The sequence below is a fragment of the Ambystoma mexicanum genome, chromosome 14 (assembly GCF_040938575.1).
Source record: "Ambystoma mexicanum isolate Mex_15411 chromosome 14, UKY_AmexF1_1, whole genome shotgun sequence".
In the NCBI taxonomy this organism is placed as follows: domain Eukaryota; kingdom Metazoa; phylum Chordata; class Amphibia; order Caudata; family Ambystomatidae; genus Ambystoma; species Ambystoma mexicanum.
This window is the reverse complement of record NC_090940.1, coordinates 101997449-102016410: the sequence shown is the minus strand read 5'-3', so window position 1 is coordinate 102016410 and position 18962 is coordinate 101997449. Positions and strand designations below refer to the sequence as shown.

Genomic DNA, 18962 nt, shown 5'->3' with positions numbered 1-18962 from the left:
ATCTGTCCAGATGGAAATTGCAAGCTCCAGCCCTTGAGGAGCCGTCCCAAGAAGAAAAAGATGAACGGAGGCTAGCACAGGGGCAACACGCCACGCAGAGCAACAGAGGTTCGAATCTCGGATCGACGCTTAGAAACCGCACTCAGGTTTGGTATAAAGTGCGTTATAAAAAAAAACAATAAAATAAATAAAGCAGAAGCTACAAAGACAGACCACTGTGGCCTCAACACAGGTTAGTAGAAACAGATTTGTTCCCAGTGCCTGTTTACTTCCGATCATCGGAACGCAACAGCAAAGCTTTCTTGTATTTTTCCTCTCTCCCCACTAACTTAACTCACCACTCTCTTTTTCAGATCTGCCAGAGCACCAGACGAGCATGGAAATTGCAGAAGTGTGTGATATAGAAAAATCTTTAAGTACCCTTCACTGATGAGGAAAAACGAAGCCGAAACATGTTCGACCTGCTCGTGGTCTTGTGCAGAAGGGAAGCAATCTAGCAGTTGGGCTGGCCCGACCAAGCTCGATTTGCATATCTTTATTCACCCACTTCTGCAATGGTAGAGTAGGCAGCACAATGATGGAATAGAAAGCTGCCCAGAGCAATTGCCAGTGGTAATGATTAATTACATGCTTTCCCATGCATTAATCATCAGTATTGCACATTTCCACCAGAGCACTAACAATCATGCAGTAATGATACCCTGCTTATAACATTTCCAGTACACCAGGGGGAAGGCACATTATTGAATGATAATGACTGAATTATTGAGTATTATAATAGTACTAACAATAACAATACACATGCCAATGTCAATCACAACACTTCTAATAATTCTAATAACAATATTAATTAAAGCAACAAACAAAAACACACATGAGCTAAAAAGCATCTAGGGAGTCCTAGAAATGCATGCATTCTTCTACTAGAGTTTCGGTTCTTGCAAGTAGGAGCAATAATAGCAAAGGGCACTTTCCTTTTCAAAACGCTGCCTTCGAAAAACCTACCAACTCCCAACAGGGGCTGGAAAACCAAAAATGCCATCAAGCACAAATGCAATGTGAGCAGGAGCAGTTGCATTAGCGTTGGTACAAATGCTGTGCAGTCATTTGCTTGTGCTACTGTGCATGTGCGCGCATGTTTGGTACTGCAGTGTTACGCTCACCTGCTATCCACAGGGACGCCACCCAGCAGGGTTACTCGCTGGTATGCTTCTCAGCTTTGCCCTGATGTGGTCTGCAGGGAAAGTTCTGCCTGAAAATACAGGAGGACTGTGTTCAAGACTGACCGACTAGGGTAAGTATCCTCCCTCCACCCCCCGTATGATTTCAGTCCCTCTGGCGCCCTCTCCTTGTGGTAGAATTATGCGTGCTCTCCGTCCTGCCTTCTTTGCAGGGGCGCGTTGTCTTTCATGGGCGAGTGCGATCCAGTTACTTCACTGACGCCGGCCCGTTTGATATTGTTCAGGTAGGTTTTATTGCTGTTCTTTAGTTTTGTTGCTATCCTGCATGCCTTTCTTTGTTTAAAATGTCCTTTTTTCTCCCTTAGGTATGCAGAGCTTCAGCGCGGCGAACTGGCTTGGTTGAGCCCCGCTGGTAAATGATGGCGCATTACGAGCGCTATGATGCGGTAAGTAAGTGCTATGCGCAGCGCTGCAAAGTCTTGCCTTTGCTAACCTGTGTTTTCCTTCCTTGTAGGTCGCGGTGTTCTTCAGCGCGAGTGGAATGTCCGGAGTGGTGCCAGCCAATAGGCGACCAGCCAGGTAAGCCTTTTGAGTAGTTCGTAATTTGTAAATGTCTCTACTGCTTTCTTTAATGTTGCCTCTATCTTCCTCTTTCAGGTCGTTCTGTCCGGGAGGCGTGCAGATTCGAGGAAGCTGTTCTCAGTAGCTGCGAGTGTTTAAAGATGAAGACTGCAGGTAAGACGCTGCTGCTAATGATGTTCCTTTTGTCTCCTTGCAGGTTCTGCTTCTCCGAGGTTCAGGGGGAATAGCTGGACACGGTGAGTGCCACGTTGCAAGCTGCAAAGTAACGCAAAGCGTGTTGTCTTGCTCGGGTGTGGTTTAAATAGCCCCAACAAAATAGTCCAGGTAAAGTAGTCCCTAGGCTACCACACCCAAAACACTAGACCGCATAGCTTGGTTCTTAGGAACCAATCTATGTGGATGCCTCCATGTTGGCTGACAATACAATAAAGTAGTTCCCAAGCACATTGTTTTTCATGGTGTATGAGCCTGGCCCCATGAGGGCTTTGGAAGAGTATGCCAGGCTCTAGAGGCCCGAGTCCTGACTCCACCTGGCCAATGGGTTTGCCAGAGGGGGTTTGGGGCGAGGGTCGTGACTTCACTCCCCCCTAAGGCCCCTCCCATGGTGTTCCTTCTGTCTGGCCTAGGTTTGGTTGGGAAGTTCCGATGGAATTTCCTGATTAGACATGGTGCGTGGATATTCTCACTGGGCTCCCAGGATCTATCTCGTGGTCCAAATCCTTTCCAATCGACGAGATAATATAGCTTGGTCCTAGAGTATTTAGAGTCCAAGATATCTTTGACTTCGAGTTCTGGTTCTCCGTCAACAAGTATGGGTTTAGGTGGTGTCCCAATCCGTGTGCCGGATTGCATTGGTTTCAGGAGGGACACATGGAATACGGGGTGGATGTGTAGATTAGGTGGTAAATCCAGTTTCACGGCTGCTGGGTTTATAATTGCCTTAATGGTATAGGGTCCTAAGAATCTGGGATGAAAGGTCCGGGTTCCCTTGATGGGTATGAATTTAGCGGCTAACCAAACTTTGTCTCCTACTTGATAATTAGGGGCCTTTTTCTGGTGTGGGTTGGCAAATCTCTTTTGTTTTTCTTTGGCATGAATAAGGTGTTCCTTTGCCCTATTGAAAGCCTGAGTAATGGTTGTGTGTAGAGTCTTTACCGCTGGCATTTCCAAGCTGGCTGGAAGGTCTAGTTCAGAGGTACGCGGATGTCTGCCATAAAGGGTATAGAAGGGCGTTTGCCCCGTGCTTGAATGCAAAGAATTGTTAGATGCATATTCGCTATCCATAATAGGTCTTTCCAATTACTTTGTTCATGGTGCAGCATGCCCCGTAAATATTGCTAGAGTGTCTGATTGGTTCTCTCGGTTTGGCCATCCGTTTGGGGATGGCGACTGGTAGATAGCCAAACGTCGATCTGTGCCATTGCACAACACAAACTGGCTGCCTCGATCAGAGACCAGAACTGAAGGGAAGCCAGCTTAACCACACCCTCGAGGAACACTTTTGCTAAAGTGGCTGCGTCTGGGAGGCCTTTGAGAGGAATAAAATGGGCCATCTTCAAGAATAAGTCCACAACTACAAGGATGGTGTTGAACCCTTGGCTTGGAGGTAGATCAGTGATGAAGTCAAGGGAAAGAGTGTGCCATGGAACTAGAGGAATGTCCGATGATTGTAGGAGACCAGATGGTTTTTGTTTCTGTGATTTATTTTGTGCGCAGACACTGCAGGACTGAATATACGGAATGATGTCCTTACGCCAGATAGGCCACCAAAAGTTCTCTTTCACCTTAGCTAGGATTTTGGCGATCCCAGCATGCCCTTTGATCAGTGAATCGTGATAGTTTGAAATAATATGCTTTTGTAATTCCTTCTTGGGTATATATAGGCGATCCCTAAAAAAGGGTAGATGGTCCTTGATGGTATATTGTTCTCCTTGAGTTTGCCATGCGAGGTAAGCATCAGGATTCATTGTTCGTTGGATTTCTTTTCGTAGTTCTGCTTGTGTTAAGGCTGTTGTGATACCCAAGAGTTTTTCTTCAGGTATAATTGGTACTGGGTCTGGAGTTGTATATACTATTTCATCTATGCCCATGCGAGTTAAGGCATCTGCCTTTCCGTTTCTGACTCCTGGTCGAAATGTGATTACATAATCATATTTGGCGAAGAAAAGGGCCCACTGTAATTGGCGTGAGGACTGGGCCTTGGCTGTTTTGAGATATTGCAGGTTTTGGTGGTCTGTGATGACTGTAATGGTGTGTCTGGCCCCTAGAAGGTAGTGCCTCCAGGCTTTAAAGGCGGATTTGATAGCCAGGAGTTCCTTGTCCGTGATGGCATAATTAATCTCTGGAGGTGAGAACTTTTTCGACCAGAAGGCCACAGGATGTGGCTGCCCGGTTTCCGGGTCTCTCTGTGAAAGGACAGCCCCCATAACGAGACTGGACGCATCAGTTTCAACGACATAAGGGAGGTCTGGACGAGGTTGTCGCAGGATTGGAGCGGAGGTAAACCTTCGTTTAAGTTCCTGAAAGGCTTCTTCTGCTTCTTCGGTCCAAGCAAACTTTTTATTGTTTTTTCGTAATAGTACTATGATTGGGTGAACAACCTGAGAGAAGTCTGGGATGAACCGGCGGTAGAAGTTCGCAAAACCCAGCATGCTTTGTACCCCTTTCAGAGACCTCGGTGAAGGCCATTTCAGAATGGCATCTACCTTGTGCATGTCCATTCTGATGCCTCTTGGAGTAAGGATAAAACCAAGAAATTCTACTTCGGTGACGTGAAAAAAGCATTTTTCAAGCTTTGCAAACAAGCGATGTTGACAGAGCTTGGTGAGGACTGAACAAACGTGCCTGACATGATCTTGTTCCGAGGCTGAGTATACTAAGATGTTGTCTATGTACACTAAGGTGCACACATCAATGAACTCCCTTAAGATGTCATTCATGAAATACTGGAATGCGGCAGGAGCGTTGCATAACCCGAAGTGCATGACTTGATATTCAAACAAGCTGTACTTAGTACGGAAGGCGATTTTCCATTCATCTCCTTTTCTGACTTGGACCAGGTGGTACGCTCCTAGAAGGTCCGATTTGGTATAAATCTGGGCATCTTTAACTTGGTCTAGCATCTCAGGGATAAGTGGCAAGGGGTAGCGGTTCTTCACAGTGATCTGGTTCAATGCGCGTTAGTCAATACAGGTTCTCAAGCATCCTTCCTTTTTCGGTACGAAGAACAAAGGACTGGCTGCGGGGGACTTCGAAGGACGGATAAATCCATTTGCAAGGTACTGGTCTAAATAGGATTTCAAATGAAGGTTTTCTGGTTCTGTGAGAGCGTAGATCCTGCCGCAAGGGATTGTGCACCAGGAACAAGGTTGATCTGACAGTCATAGGGCCTGTGCGGCGGCAATGTTTTGGCTTGGTCCTTTCAGAAAACATCCTGGAAATCATGGTATTCACTTGGCAAGATATTAGTTGCTCCCAGAGTTGATACTGTCGCTCCGGGAGTCATGGGGATACAGACGTCGGGTTTCTCCTTTTGGTAATAGCAGGCAGGGGAGCAGTCACCGGGGAAAGTTAATTTTCGTGCCCTCCAGTCTATCAAATGGTTGTAAGCAACTAACCATGGCATCCCTAGTATTAGCCTGAACTGAGGTGCCTTGATGAGATCGAATGAAATAGACTCCAGATGTCCGTCCTGGCACAGCAAGGTTACCCTGGCTGTGCACTGGGTTACTGGTCCGGAAGCGATTTCTGTCCCATCCATGATGGTTACCTTGTCCATAGTTGGCTTAGAACACAAAGGAAGACCCATCTCTGCTGCCAGTTCTTAATCAATATAATTTCCAACTGCTCCGCTATCAATGTATTCTTCAACGGCATGCATTCTTGACCAGTGTTGTTGGTTAATTAAGATCACTGGTATTGCAAAGTGCGAGGTCAGCAACTCTTTCTTCTCATTCGACAAACTGACCTCTACGTTTCTCGAGCTTGGTAGTTTTCCGATTCCTTAGCTTCATCCTTCTCTGTGGCCCCGACCGTTCTTCTTGGGGGTTTTACTGGACAGTCCTTCAGGAAATGTCCTGGTTTCCCACAACACAAACAAAGCTGTTGTTGTCTTCTTTTGTCCCGCTCTTGTTTTGTTAATGGAGGCCATATCCCTCCAATCTGCATGGGTTCTACAGCATTTTCAGGTACACAAGGTGTGTTTTCCCTTGGTCGAACATACACGGTCCGAGGGTCCGTCTTAGACCGGTCTGCCTTTCGGTCCTGCAACCGGTGGTCTAGCGGCACGACCAGATTTATGAATTCTGCACAGTCTCTGGGTGGATCAACCACCTGGGCTAAGACGTCCTTTTATTCGCCTCGTAAGCCTCGATGGAATAACGTGGTTCTTTTGTTTTCTGGCCACCTAGCTTCGGCAACCAGTCTGTTGAAGGTAGCAATGTACGTTAACAAGTCCTGATTCCCCTGTCGTAGGGACAAGAGTTCATTGTCTACTGCTTGTTCCTGGCTTTTGCGAGCAAAAAGTTTTTCCATTTCTCTCTGGAACCCCCCAAAGTCATGAAATAGAGGATCGTCATGGGTTACCAACGGCACTGACCAATCTGCTGCACTACCACTCAGGTATGATAAGACAAAAGCTACCGGAGCTTGGTCATTTGGCAATGCTCCAGGCCTACAAAGAAAATGAAGGCGGCACTGATTGATGAATGCCGCATACTTCCGTGGGTCACCTGAGAACCTTTCTGGTGGTGCCAGGGGCACTGTTCCAGGTAACGTGATCTGTACCGGAGTGGGTGGTATGGCGGGGTTTTGCATCGTTGGATTGCTTCCAGGTAGAGGCGTCTGTCCTGCCTGTGATTGCAAGTATTGCCTGCTAATCTCTTCAGTGCGTTCTTTGGTCACTATTAGGTCTCTCCGGAGGGCATTAGTCTCTTATTGGGCCGAATGAACCTTGGCACGAAGCTCTCCTAGTAATTGGGCCGATTGGTCCATTTCTGATGTCTCCATGGCGCCCAGGTGGATTTGTTATGGTAGGCTTCGCGTTCTGTTACGCTCACCTGCTATCCACAGGGACGCCACCCAGCCGGGTTACTCGCTGGTATGCTTCTCAGCTTTGCCCTGATGTGGTCTGCGGGGAAGGTTCTGCCTGAAAATACAGGAGGACTGTGTTCAAGACTGACCGACTGGGGTAAGTATCCTCCCTCCACCCTGCGTATGATTTCAGTCCCTCTGGCACCCTCTCCTCACCTTGTGGTAGAATTAGGCATGCTCTCCGTCCTGCCTCCTTTGCAGGGGCGCGTTGTCTTTCATGGGCGAGTGCTGTCCAGTTACTTCACTTATGCCGGCCCGTTGGATATTGTTCAGGTAGGTCTTATTGCTGTTCTTTAGTTTTGTTGCTATCCTGCATGCCTTTCTTTGTTTAAAATGTCTCTTTTTTCTCCCTTAGGTATGCAGAGCTTCAGCGCGGCGAACTGGCTTGGTTGAGCCCCACTGGTAAATGATGGCGCATTAAGAGCGCTATGATGCGGTAAATAAGCGCTATGCGCAGCGCTGCGAAGTCTTGCCTTTGCTAACCTGTGTTTTCCTTCCTTGTAGGTCGCAGTGTTCTTCAGCGCGAGTGGAATGTCCGGAGTGGTGCCAGCCGAGAGGCGACCAGCCAGGTAAGCCTTTTGAGCAGTTCGTGATTTGTAAATGTCTCTACTGCTTTCTTTAATGTTGCCTCTATCTTCCTCTTTCAGGTCGTTCTGTCCGGGAGGCGTGCAGATTCGAGGAAGCTGTTCTCAGTAGCTGCGAGTGTTTAAAGATGAAGACTGCAGGTAGGATGCTGCTGCTAAATGATGTTCCTTTTGTTTCCTTGCAGGTTCTGCTTCTCTGAGGTTTGAGGGAATAGCTGGACACGGTGAGCGTTACGTTGCAAGCTGCAAAGTAATGCAAAGCGTGTTGTCTTGCTCGGGTGTGGTTTAAATAGCCCCAACAAAATAGTCCAGGTAAAGTAGTGCCTAGGCTACCACACCCAAAATTCTAGACCGCATAGTTTGGTTCTTAGGAACCAAGCTATGTGGATTCCTCCATGTTGGCTGACAATACAATAAAGTAGTTCCCAAGCACATTGTTTTTCATGGTGTATGAGCCTGGCGCCATAGGTGCCAGGACTGGCCCCATGAAGGCTTTTGAAGAGGATGCCAGGCTCTATATGCCCCAGTCCTGACTCCACCTGGCCAATGGGTTTGCCAGAGGGGGTTTTGGGCGAGGGTTGTGACATGCAGTCCCATGATTTGACAATGCAACTTTCTCATATCATAGAGCAAATCCGGACACACACTGTAGTGTAGAATGGGCAAGAAACATGTATGTAGCATGGACACAAGGCTAAATAACTGAAAGCTTCCATGCATGTTTACAAGCCCTGAAAACATGCCATTCCTCAGCGCCTTGAAATACTGTTAGCACATGGAGATCATAAATGACCTCCTCTCAGCCAATCAGAATGTTCAGAGTGCAGTCAATAATTACTGGTATTGACTGCATTCTGAAAATTTGTCTTCAAAAGCAAACAGGGAAACAGTGCAATTTCTAGGCAAGATTATTTTCAACAAGACACTTCCTCTCTACAATGAGCTTTTTTTGACATAACATCCTACTTAACAAAAAAAGACAAAGATAAAACATTGGAAAATGCTTTGGCTTTCTTATAGAGAAATGGTTTACTATTACACGAGTCCTAATGCATGCTCCTGTAAAACCTGGGACATTATTGGCCAGTTTGAAATTTAAATACTTAACTTATGAAGAGCACCTCGTTTAAGTACTGCAAAATAAAACCAGATTTAATTCACTAAGTTTGTTTATTATATTACTCAATATTAAAGTAACGTTTTTACTTCACCACAAAACACCAAAACATGTATTACTATTCTCTCAATGTGCTTATAGCATTATAGACCTCAGGAGGGGTCATTATTGCTTGGGATAATGACCCTTCTCCAATTTATGGCTCTCGGCTTCACCTCGGGCGATAACTTGGTGGCGGGTCTTTATTCCACAATAATGAACCCACTCGTGGTCTGTAAGGCTTTAATAATTCACATGCCCCATAACCGTTTTATTTGCGTTTGGGATTAACTTTCTAACTTAAGTAAACTTCTTCCCAGGTCCACTCATTCATGCCAATGAAGAGGGGCACTTGCTGGCTGCGCCGCTCTTGGCACATGTCCTAGATTGCCATACACAGATTAATACTATGCCAAGGATTCAGAAGCTTATTAATGTAATGTGCCATCCATCACTTTCTATGAGCCTTGAGACTCGAGAATAAATCAAACAGCTGCGGTTTCACTAATCCCATCTCTGCTTAATTACGAGCAAAGTTGTTCACACATGAGTCCCAATTTAAAGTCTACTCTAATAGACCCAACACATGGGGCGAATTACCCATGGCTTTGCCTATGATCACCGCAGACCAAGTCTCTGTATCCTGGAACCTTTGGGCACACATCGGTCACTACCTGCCTGATGATGTGGCTCCATTGCTATGGTAACACACGCATGCTCTTACCTGTAACAACACTTGGGATTTTGGAGAGAAAGCTCTTGACAGTTCGGATTGGGACCCCGCCTGATTTATCGTCTTGCATCCGGGTAATTATATCTTCAATCTGAAAGAAGAAAGGCGGGATAAGATTGGGAAACTCATGAGTGAACATGTTGATGGCGGCCGCAGTGGAGAATGAAACAGGAAGCTAGCTCTTCCAAGCAAGCAAGCTGAATGGTTCAGGCAGTGCATATGACAAGTTTCAACCTGGTGGCTGGAGCACACTTTGAGGCCATCGCGCAGCCAAACACACTGTTGCTCCTCTGAGCTGCTTCATATAGACAATTCGTTGAATGCAAAACAGTCTCTGAAAATACCATCCTTTTTACCATGCCGATCTATGGTCCACCTCAATGGACCGCCATACATGCCGAAGCTGTCGCAAAATATTCCTTCCCTCTTTTACACCACCCATCTTTTGTCTGCAGGATTTCACCCACTTCCCCATCCCTTTACCTTTACCCTACTCCTTTTCCTCTGCTGACTAACATCTGGATGTTTTTGGGGGGGACTGAGTACCATATGCAAACATCCTGAGAAGACAGGTGCTTTGAGACCACAACGGTGGTGATTTGGGGAAGCATATATGCCTTGCGTTGGGAAGGAACCAGAGTCCTCCTGAACCCCCAAGCGCTTTAGAGTTAGGCAAGACCTCTTTAAGGCACTATAATGGACTAGGGGGGGGAAGGGCACTGGGAAGGCTCTCTCATGCAAACATAATCACATACACAGATATAGGCAAGCACTGAAGAAGGTAGTTATTGTCAAAATATAAGGCGCAATTAACTATTAGTTGGATAGATCACTTGTAACATAATATACCGTAACACAAATTGGTGGATTAGGCTCAGTGTAGAATTGCAAAGTTTGGCTAAGTGGGAAATAGTCCTAGAGTTATATAGCATGGTAACCGGGCATCTGTTGCTTTTTCTAGCATATATTAGACTTGACATTGTCTTTCTAGCTTGAGTAGCTGGTTGCTTGAGCTATTTTGTTTTGAATGTTACTTTATGAAGTTACAGTGAATTATATCTTGCTCTTTTTTGTTTACAGAACCTCGTATTACCAGAGGCAAGTCCATCATATCTCCCCTTCCCGTCCCTACCATTTGCCCAATGAACTTCCCAGGCATACATCTATACACATCCAACCCTTGGCGCGACAACACTCCTGCCAGCTGGCTTGGCAAACCCAGCGCTCTCCCTTGATACAGGGATTGTTTCTTACAAACGAATCCGGTGAAAGCCTCCACACTACTGGGGCCCGCTTGAGCACCTCTGAAGTCCATCACGCAAGCACACACAACTAATGCCTTCTAGCACCGTGCTTCGCCGGTTCCAGATATTTCCATCCAAATAGAACTCTGCTCTAAACCGAGGTTTACTCTCCCGAATCCTACGCCTATGCTTACCAATGAATAATCACATTAAAGAAATGTGCATCCCTGCTTCAACAATCATATCCGCTGCCACTCATCCCAATCGTTTTTCCTCTCTGATTTTAGTAATTCTGCTGTCTAGTTTCTCTTTCCTATAACCTTTTCCCCAAACCCCCCCCACCCTTCCTTTCCACAGACGAAGGTCTGGTGACAACCTGGCTGGGTCACAATATGCCACCTTTCAGACAAGGCCAAACACTGTGAGACCACTAAGTCTATAGTTGATAGCATAACAAAACATAACATATGCAGTTAATTTATTCATATGTTATACTTTATATACCCCTTTGGGTGCCTGTTGCACAGGGGCCCAGAATGCAGGGGCTAAACAAAAGGTGTGCATGGGATGTCTGGCTGTTTCTGGGACTTTGGTGGGGAACAGAAGGTACTGTGAGGGTGCAGAGGAGACAGACACACTGGTGGCATAGTCATTGCTATAGACTTTTATTAGTCAAGAAAATAAAGAGAAACCTAACATTCCCCTATTCTGATAGGGGATTCCAAGAGGGGGTTCCCCGCCTCAATGAAAACACTAAGGGCCCGATTCATGGAATATTTGCCCGGGTCAAAGTTACTTTGCACTGCTGAAAAGTGACTTTGCATTGCCAACACAAACCCTGATTCATGGAACCGTGCAAAGTGTATTTTTGCAGTGCAAAGACCGGGCAAAGTAAGCGCATAATTATTTTTGCAGTACAAATTTCACTTTGAACTCAGCATGTGGTCCTCTCTCCCTGCACTTCCTGCATCCTCTGGCACTTGCCCACCAGGCCTCCCTTTAGCACTTGCCTAGTCCCAAGGGAAGTGTGGGGGGAGTTCCGGTCGGGGGAACGGATAATGCTAGGGAGGGAGGGAAGTGCGGGGCAGAGTGGGGGCATGCAAGTGCACAGGGGGAGGGAAGAAGAGGGCCCCTGGGGCTAGGCAATTGCTAAGGGAAGGCCCGATGGGCAAGTGCCAGGGGATGCAGGATATGCAGGGAGAGAGGACCACATGCTAAGTGCCAGGACAGCGGTGGACCAGGCTTGGAAGGGATGCACACCCCGCCAGGCTAGTGAGAGGAAGGGGGCCCGGAAGGGCAAGTGTAGGTTAGGGGAAGGTTCAGGGAGACCGGGATGCTGGGGTAGACTGGGTGAGGAGGGCCTGGTGCCCTGAGAAGGAAGGCCTTCCCTCTCCCCCGCCCCTGATAAATGCCCCCTCTGCTGCATTGACTGGCTGCCTGGTCCCTTCTGAGTCCTACAGCTCTTGGCTAGTCACTGTATTGCGCTACAAGCGATTTTGGAGGACATTAGAGACAGCACAGTGACAACACATTTTCAGGTCCTTAACCAGCATGAGTTTCGTGAAGTTGAGAGAATTAGAGGCCAGCGTGGCGGCATGAGAAAGAGGGGAAAACTCAGGGAACCCCCAATCTACCCTGCAACCTCTGCTTTAGTTATTACTCTGTTCGAACTAAAGTTCTCTGCCTCCAAAGGCTGCTTCTTCTAAGATTGTTTTATTTTTAAAGACATGTTCCCAGGCTTAGGTGCTCTCTCATGCCCATAAGAGAGGGCTACTGTTGGCACGGTTCTATGTCCCTACATCGACAGTTCATTTTTTGCAGAAAAAACACATCAACATTTTCATTTTTTATTTTTGGAGGGTACCCCCCAATCCTCCCTCCCCTATTATATACTCCCTATTCTCCACCCCCCAACCCGTTCTATCCCATTTCCCACGCCCCACCCATATTTTTGATGAGTTTTTTCAGCAAATAACTACTGGTAAAAAGCTAATCGAACAATGAACAGTCGATGTAAGAATGTCGTACCATTGGCACAACCCATGTACTCTGGTCAGTAACACCAACGCAAAGTTGAGTTCTGACCTTTGCGTTGATGTTACTGCACGGATCTCAGGACCCTCAAGCACCCAACAGTAGTACAGCTCTATCTTTTAATACTCCAAAATTGTCTTGGAATCCCAGTCCCTATTTTAGCTCAACACATACTTCTCTGTGTTCCTCTGTCTGGAAGACAGTCCATAGGTCATGGCTGAACACACGTCCATACTAATACAAGCATTTAATCCTGCCTGACTCCCTCCTGGTGTCTGTCAACTCTTTTCCCACTTTCCCTCCCTCTTACTTCATACTTGACTAACTGTGCCAACAGAAACTCAGTTTTATAGGGGTGATCGGCTTCAAGTTCAATGGTGTACATGTTTTGTTTGTTTATGGTCAAGTGCAATCGAGCTGCGGTTCCACCTGTGGCTACTATCGGGGATATCCCACCCCTCTGCATTATTTTCTTATGAAGATTAGACTCGCCACAATGGGGGGCCCAACCCATTCCACAAGGCAAGTCTTTAGAAGCCTGCTGATAATATAGCTTTCACGACTGTGACAGGGGCAGACATGGCCGGTAACGGCCGGCCAGCCCGAGCCTATGTAGGCCTGAGTGAAGCGAGGGCCTGGGCGAGGGATGTTACCGACCATGGCTACCCTCTGCCGCAGGGGTGAAAGCCATTCACACCCTGTGGTTTATCCGGGGTGCTAATGGTTTCTTATTTTTCTCTTATTGCACAACTCCAATATCCTGAGAAAAAAAAAGATGCCCGCCGCCATAGAGAAAAGGAACTAAGTCTCTTTTTCATTTCTATGGTGGCAGCCGGGAGCAGGAGGTGCATGGGACCGGAGCACAAAGCTCCGGTCCAGCAAGTAAGTGTGGGTGGAGGCGTGGGGAAGGAGTATGTTTGTTTTATAGGGGGTGGGAGGGAACAGTGAGAGGCTCCCTGTTACTTCCCCACATTCAAAAACAAACAAAACATGGCACCACCCGGGCACGGGCCTCAGGTGGCTGGAAACAGCAGGTGGCGAATGTGTATTCTCGTCCACTGTTCTAGCCGCCTGATTGGCTGAGCACCCTTCCCCGGTGCGAATAGGTATTAATGACCTGGGGGAATTTAATCCCATCCAAGTATGATCATTTGAAATGAAGGAGAACCCTGCTTTTCTCTCCTAGATAATTGCAAAGGTACCATGACATGTGGATGCTTTTTTCACACACTCCGTTGCAGGCCGATTTGCCAGGTTCGGACTTGCGGCGTGAAGATTTGTGAAGTCGGTCATACTCATATAAAGTGGCTAGTTTACAACACAAACTTTACTTTCATTGAGTGATATAACTGGGCTGTACGCTTGACATCCCAGAAGAGATGACCACTGAAAACATTGATATATTTGTTGTACCAAATCGCCCGACACTCATTAAGAGGGATGGCAACACACAGGTGCCGCATTCACAAGCCGTTTGGGGACCGGCCCACCTGCTCCCAAATCAGCAAGGAAATCTTATGTTGGATGTTTCTGTTCTGAGCTTGCACCTGGAATCCTTCGAGAATTTGCTCACCTCCCTGAATCAATACCCAAGAAGGCAGACTTAAAAGAGTTTATTTTAAAATGAGAACTTTCCTTCAAAAGTCCCAGTCTGTCCAGTGGAGAGATCACAATGCCTTCCGATAGGGCACGCACAAGCATCTTCTAAGCAGTGCTTAATTTGTAAAAAAATAAGTGCCAGTGGCGAAAAAATATTGGCCCCATAATGCCGGGCGCGGCGCCGCCTCGAGCGCGGGCGCGGCGCCTCCATCAGCACAGGCGCGGTGCCACCATCTGCGCGGGCGCGCCGGATGCGCCTGTTCAGTGCTAGACCTACCTAGATCGGCCCACCACCTGCCTATCACACTGCTGCTGCTCCGTGTCACATGTTTGGCGCTGCAGCAACTGCTGGCACAGGCTAGTAGTAAATACGCAACTAAGACATGCTCCTCCTGTAACTGCGCCGCAATGCCCCAGGGCTGTGTGAGTGCTTTAAAAATGCAAATAAATAAAAAAGCATTCTGTTTCAGTCACTGTTGCACTGTATTTGTCTCTACCCCTTCTGCCCCATCTAACAGTCTGTTAAAGTACACCCAGTATTGTTAATCGGTTACCTCCAGGAAGAACACCCTCCCCTCAGCCCGTTCTTCAGTCACCTCATCCAGGTGTTTTGTGTAATCAATTTACTCTAAAGCCCTTATCAGTCATCACATCTTATAAATGCATCCCCCTTCACCCTTCCTTCAAGCATGAGCATGGTGTTGGATAACTTGGAAAAAGTCATTTCTGCAAGACATTGTTGTGAAATCAACAGCCTGTGCTACTTCTGCTTTAGGGCCTCTTTCCACCTTAACACATATTAAAAAACTAAATATGTTTTGTCACCCAATATTCAGGAGCCAGAGGAGAATGCATATTCGGATATCTCCTTCCCACTGACATGTTCTTGACATACTTCACTAAACTGCGGGGTGTAACAGACACCCACCTCTCTGAGGATTCCTATCTGAGGATTGCATGTGCTCTCATTCAGAGTACATGCTCGGAGCGTATTGTACCCAGTTTAAGGGGCCACATCTGGTGTATAAACTACACATCAGGATAGAAAACATGTGCTGGAATTATGTAAAAAAATGACAGCAAAAGACGGTTGAGAATTATACACGAATACTCAATTAGTGCTTTTATTTATGACGACAGATTAGTGGGCACGTGCACCATGTTTATCCCCGTCTAGTTTCCATGTGTGTATCTTTAAGCCTGAAATGGCATTTCAGAAGTTCGTCTTTGCATGGGCTTTTCTCGTGAAGTGCAGCCAGTTCGGTTTCGGCCCTATACGTGCACCATTCCGGGTCCCCTCGCTGAAGCTCGTTTGTGAACTAATGAGGCCGATAACATTAAGAGGAAGAACAGAAACACCCAGGCACAAATTCACAGCTCATGTTTCGCTTAGATCAATGCTATCCATGGTCGGACTGGGGCATACAATTGTCTCGAGTCGGGCTCAGCACCAATGAAAAAGTGGCCAAAGTTGCAAACACTTTTGTGACAGACACTAGTGGGACCACGTTGCCGCCCGTACCCCGCCCGGTACTGTGCTTTGCCCTGCCTTGCCTCAATCACTCAGGCTATCTTCCGTGGGGCTGCCACGGTCATGCTGAGCCTGATGACAAAAATAGGTGCGCGGTGCAGCGGCCCCACGGAAGGTAAGATTTTAAAAGAAAAAACGTATATTTGGGAGGCTGGGGCCCATCACTTTTGGAGTGATGGGCCACAGCCGCCACTCAGAATAAGTTATTTCTTTTAAAACCTACCTTCTGTGGGGCAGGGCCCCAGCCACCGGCCACATGGAAGGTCAGGTTTTCAAAGAAAAAAGTAAAAAACATACTTTTGGGCACAATCCATGGGCCTGGCCGCCCGCCGCAGCCGGCAGCCCCTGGTCACAGAAATTGGCCTGGGCCTGGCACTGACTGCAGTCAGCAGCACACTGCACACAGGTCACACAGACAGAAGCCCGGATGCAGAAGGGCCCCTGGTGGGGCCCTGACTCCTGTGCAGTCAGGACACCACCAGGGGACCGTTCCGCCACCCGGGCCCCGACCTGGGCCTTCCTTGCTTGATCACTTGACCGTGACAGGTCAGGCTGCACAGCACACAAGTGACTTACCTGCTTTGCTGGCTGGTACTTGGTCTCCTGTCGGGCCTCAGGGTGGGGACGGCTTGGTGCGCACACTGGCACCCTCACAAATGAAAAAGCAGGCAGAGGGGGCCCCAGGAAGCAACTAGGCCGCACCATGCAGTGCAGCAGGGCAGGCTCTCTCTCTTACAAGTCAGGACCGACGACGCCATGCCTCGACACCTTCACTCTCCAGTAACTTGTGAAATGAAGGTGGCACCACGCTGCCTCCTGTGGCAACAACAACACGTCACCATGTAATTTCACTGGCTCAGAAGAACAGCCAATGAAAACTGCACATTCTGTCAGAATGTATCAAATACTGCATAGTAACAACAGAATGGTAGTTTTCATTGGCTGTTTGTAACAGTTTGTTGTTCATTGCTATTGCTGGGCCCTCCCAGGCCCAGCCAGCCATGCCTGCAACCTGCAAGCACGACAGGGATCGAGATCAGAATGACAAATCCCAATGATTTATAATCGAAGTAAAGTGAAGTGGAACAACAAACAAAGCAATTGCATGTGCGCTGGCCCAGCATGAGTTCCGGTACCCAAAAAAGAGTGCCGGTGTTGGGCACCGGCAACCACCCACACAAATTAAGCACTGCTTCTAAGCCAGAAGACTGCAACCTTTGACGTTGAAGAAGTTTTGGACTCCAACATCCATCAGCACTAGCCAAAATAGCCAATGGTCTGGGACCATGGGAATTGAAGTCCAAAACATCTGGAGAGCCACAGGGTGCTGACCAATGTTCTGATAGAACACTCAATGTACCCATAACAATAAGATCTGAACAAGATCAAGGAAAATCAGGAGACAATCATTTGCATAGTATTTATTGAAGAACAAGACGTAATTTCAAACATAAATGACTTACAAAGTAGACAATAAAAGAGCCAAAGCAGCCCCAAGGTAAAGTGCACCTTTTGACCCTATGAAGTGCTGGAATCAAGGACAGCACTCTGACCTTGTCTAGTGCTGGAATCCTGCAGAGCACTGTGACTGTGAAGTGCTGGAATCCTGGAGAGCACTCTGACCCTATGAACTCCTAGAATCAAGGACAGCGCTCTGACCCTGTCTAGTGCTAGAATCCTGGAGAGCACTGTGACTGTGAAGTGCGGGAATCCTGGAGAGCACTGTGACTGTGAAGTCCTGGTGAGCACTGTGACTGTGAAGTGCTGGAATCCTGGAGAGCACTCTGACCCTGTCTAGTGCTGGAATCCTGGAAAGCCCTGTGACTGTGAAGTGCTGGAATGCTGGAGAGCACTGTGACTGTGAAGTGCTGGAATCCTGGAGAGCACTGTGACTGTGAAATGCTGGAATCCTGGAGAGCACTGTGACTGTGAAGTTCTGGTGGAATGCTGGCGCGGGCTGTGCTCCTGAGAAATGTTGGAATCCTGGGAAGAAGTGTATTTGTTTTTCCATTTCCTGGTCTGGGGGTCTGACCCTGTGGAGTGTTCGAAGCCTGGGGAGCAAACTGATTGTATGAAGTGCTGGAATGCTGGAGGGCACTGTGACTGTGAAGTGCTGGAATTCTGGAGAGCACTGTGACTGTGAAATGCTTGAATCCTGGAGAGCACTGTGACTGTGAAGTGCTTGTGGAATGCTGGCGTGGGCTGTGCTCCTGTAAGATGCTGGACTCCTGGGAAGAAATTTATTTGATTTGCATTTCCTGGTCTGGGGGTCTGACCCTGTGGAGTGCTCGAGACCTGGGGAGCAAACTGATTGTATGAAGTGCTGGAATCCTGGAGAGCACCGTGACTGTAAAATGCTGGAATCCTGGAGAGCACTGTGACTGTGAAGTGCTTGTGGAATGCTGGCGCGGGCTGTGCTCCTGAGAAATGTTGGAATCCTGGGAAGAAATGTATTTGTTTTTGCGTTTTCCTGGTTTAGGGGTCTGACCCTGTGGAGTGCTCGAGACCTGCGGTAAACACTGATTGTATGAAGTTGTCACAACTTTTACGCAATTTGGAAAAAGGATACAGATTTATAAAGGATACAAGGTCAACATCCGCTTTTGGAACCCCTTCACTCTGGGATGTCCTGGATTATCACCAAGATGGTTATGGGATATCTTGGACGCTATGTTTGCACAAGACTTTCCCCCCAAGAGCGCAGCCTGTAGAAAGTATACCAGCTAACAGGCCAGGGGCTTAAGTGGAAAGGCAGGAGCAGCGACAACAGAGCTAAGGGAACAAAGAAAAGGATAGATCAAGATAGCAGCCAAAGAGGTACGAAATTACAGCACTTGTTCCTTCCCCCCGTACTTGCCCCCTCTTACCTGCTTAGCAAGACAGGAAGTCCCGTAACCTCAGAGAGTGCAGGAGGATGGTGACTTGATGATAGAAAATGGAAGTTCCAGTGGAAGGAGGTCTGTGCAATGGTCCACCTAACCCGAACGGCACGAGGGCGCAACTAGTAGTGTTCAAAATAATCCCCAAGTGTATTCAGCAGAGCGTCCCCAAGTGTAAGTAACCAATCCAGGGAGTGACCACCAGAAACAGGAGAGCGTCCGTTTGGTCACTTCAGTAGGTAGAGCGTTGTCTTCTTGTGCGGCGGGCAGCGCCGTGGGTCTGTCCGTGGTAAAGAGTTTGTATATGTTCCGTGTAATAGGCGAAGGGGAAGGAAAGCAAGAAACTCG

At 47.6% G+C, this 18962-nt stretch overlaps 1 protein-coding gene across 4 annotated transcripts in view; it reads right to left on the bottom strand.

The window, feature by feature from the left end:
• Nucleotides 1–18962, bottom strand: part of RGS6 (regulator of G protein signaling 6) — a 1543034-nt gene that overhangs the window by 588871 nt on the left and 935201 nt on the right. For all 4 annotated transcript variants that reach the window (XM_069638605.1, XM_069638608.1, XM_069638607.1 and 1 more), the window contains one exon: nucleotides 9319–9418. In XM_069638605.1, the coding sequence (XP_069494706.1) occupies nucleotides 9319–9418 (100 nt within the window). The remainder of the gene's footprint in view (nucleotides 1–9318; nucleotides 9419–18962) is intronic.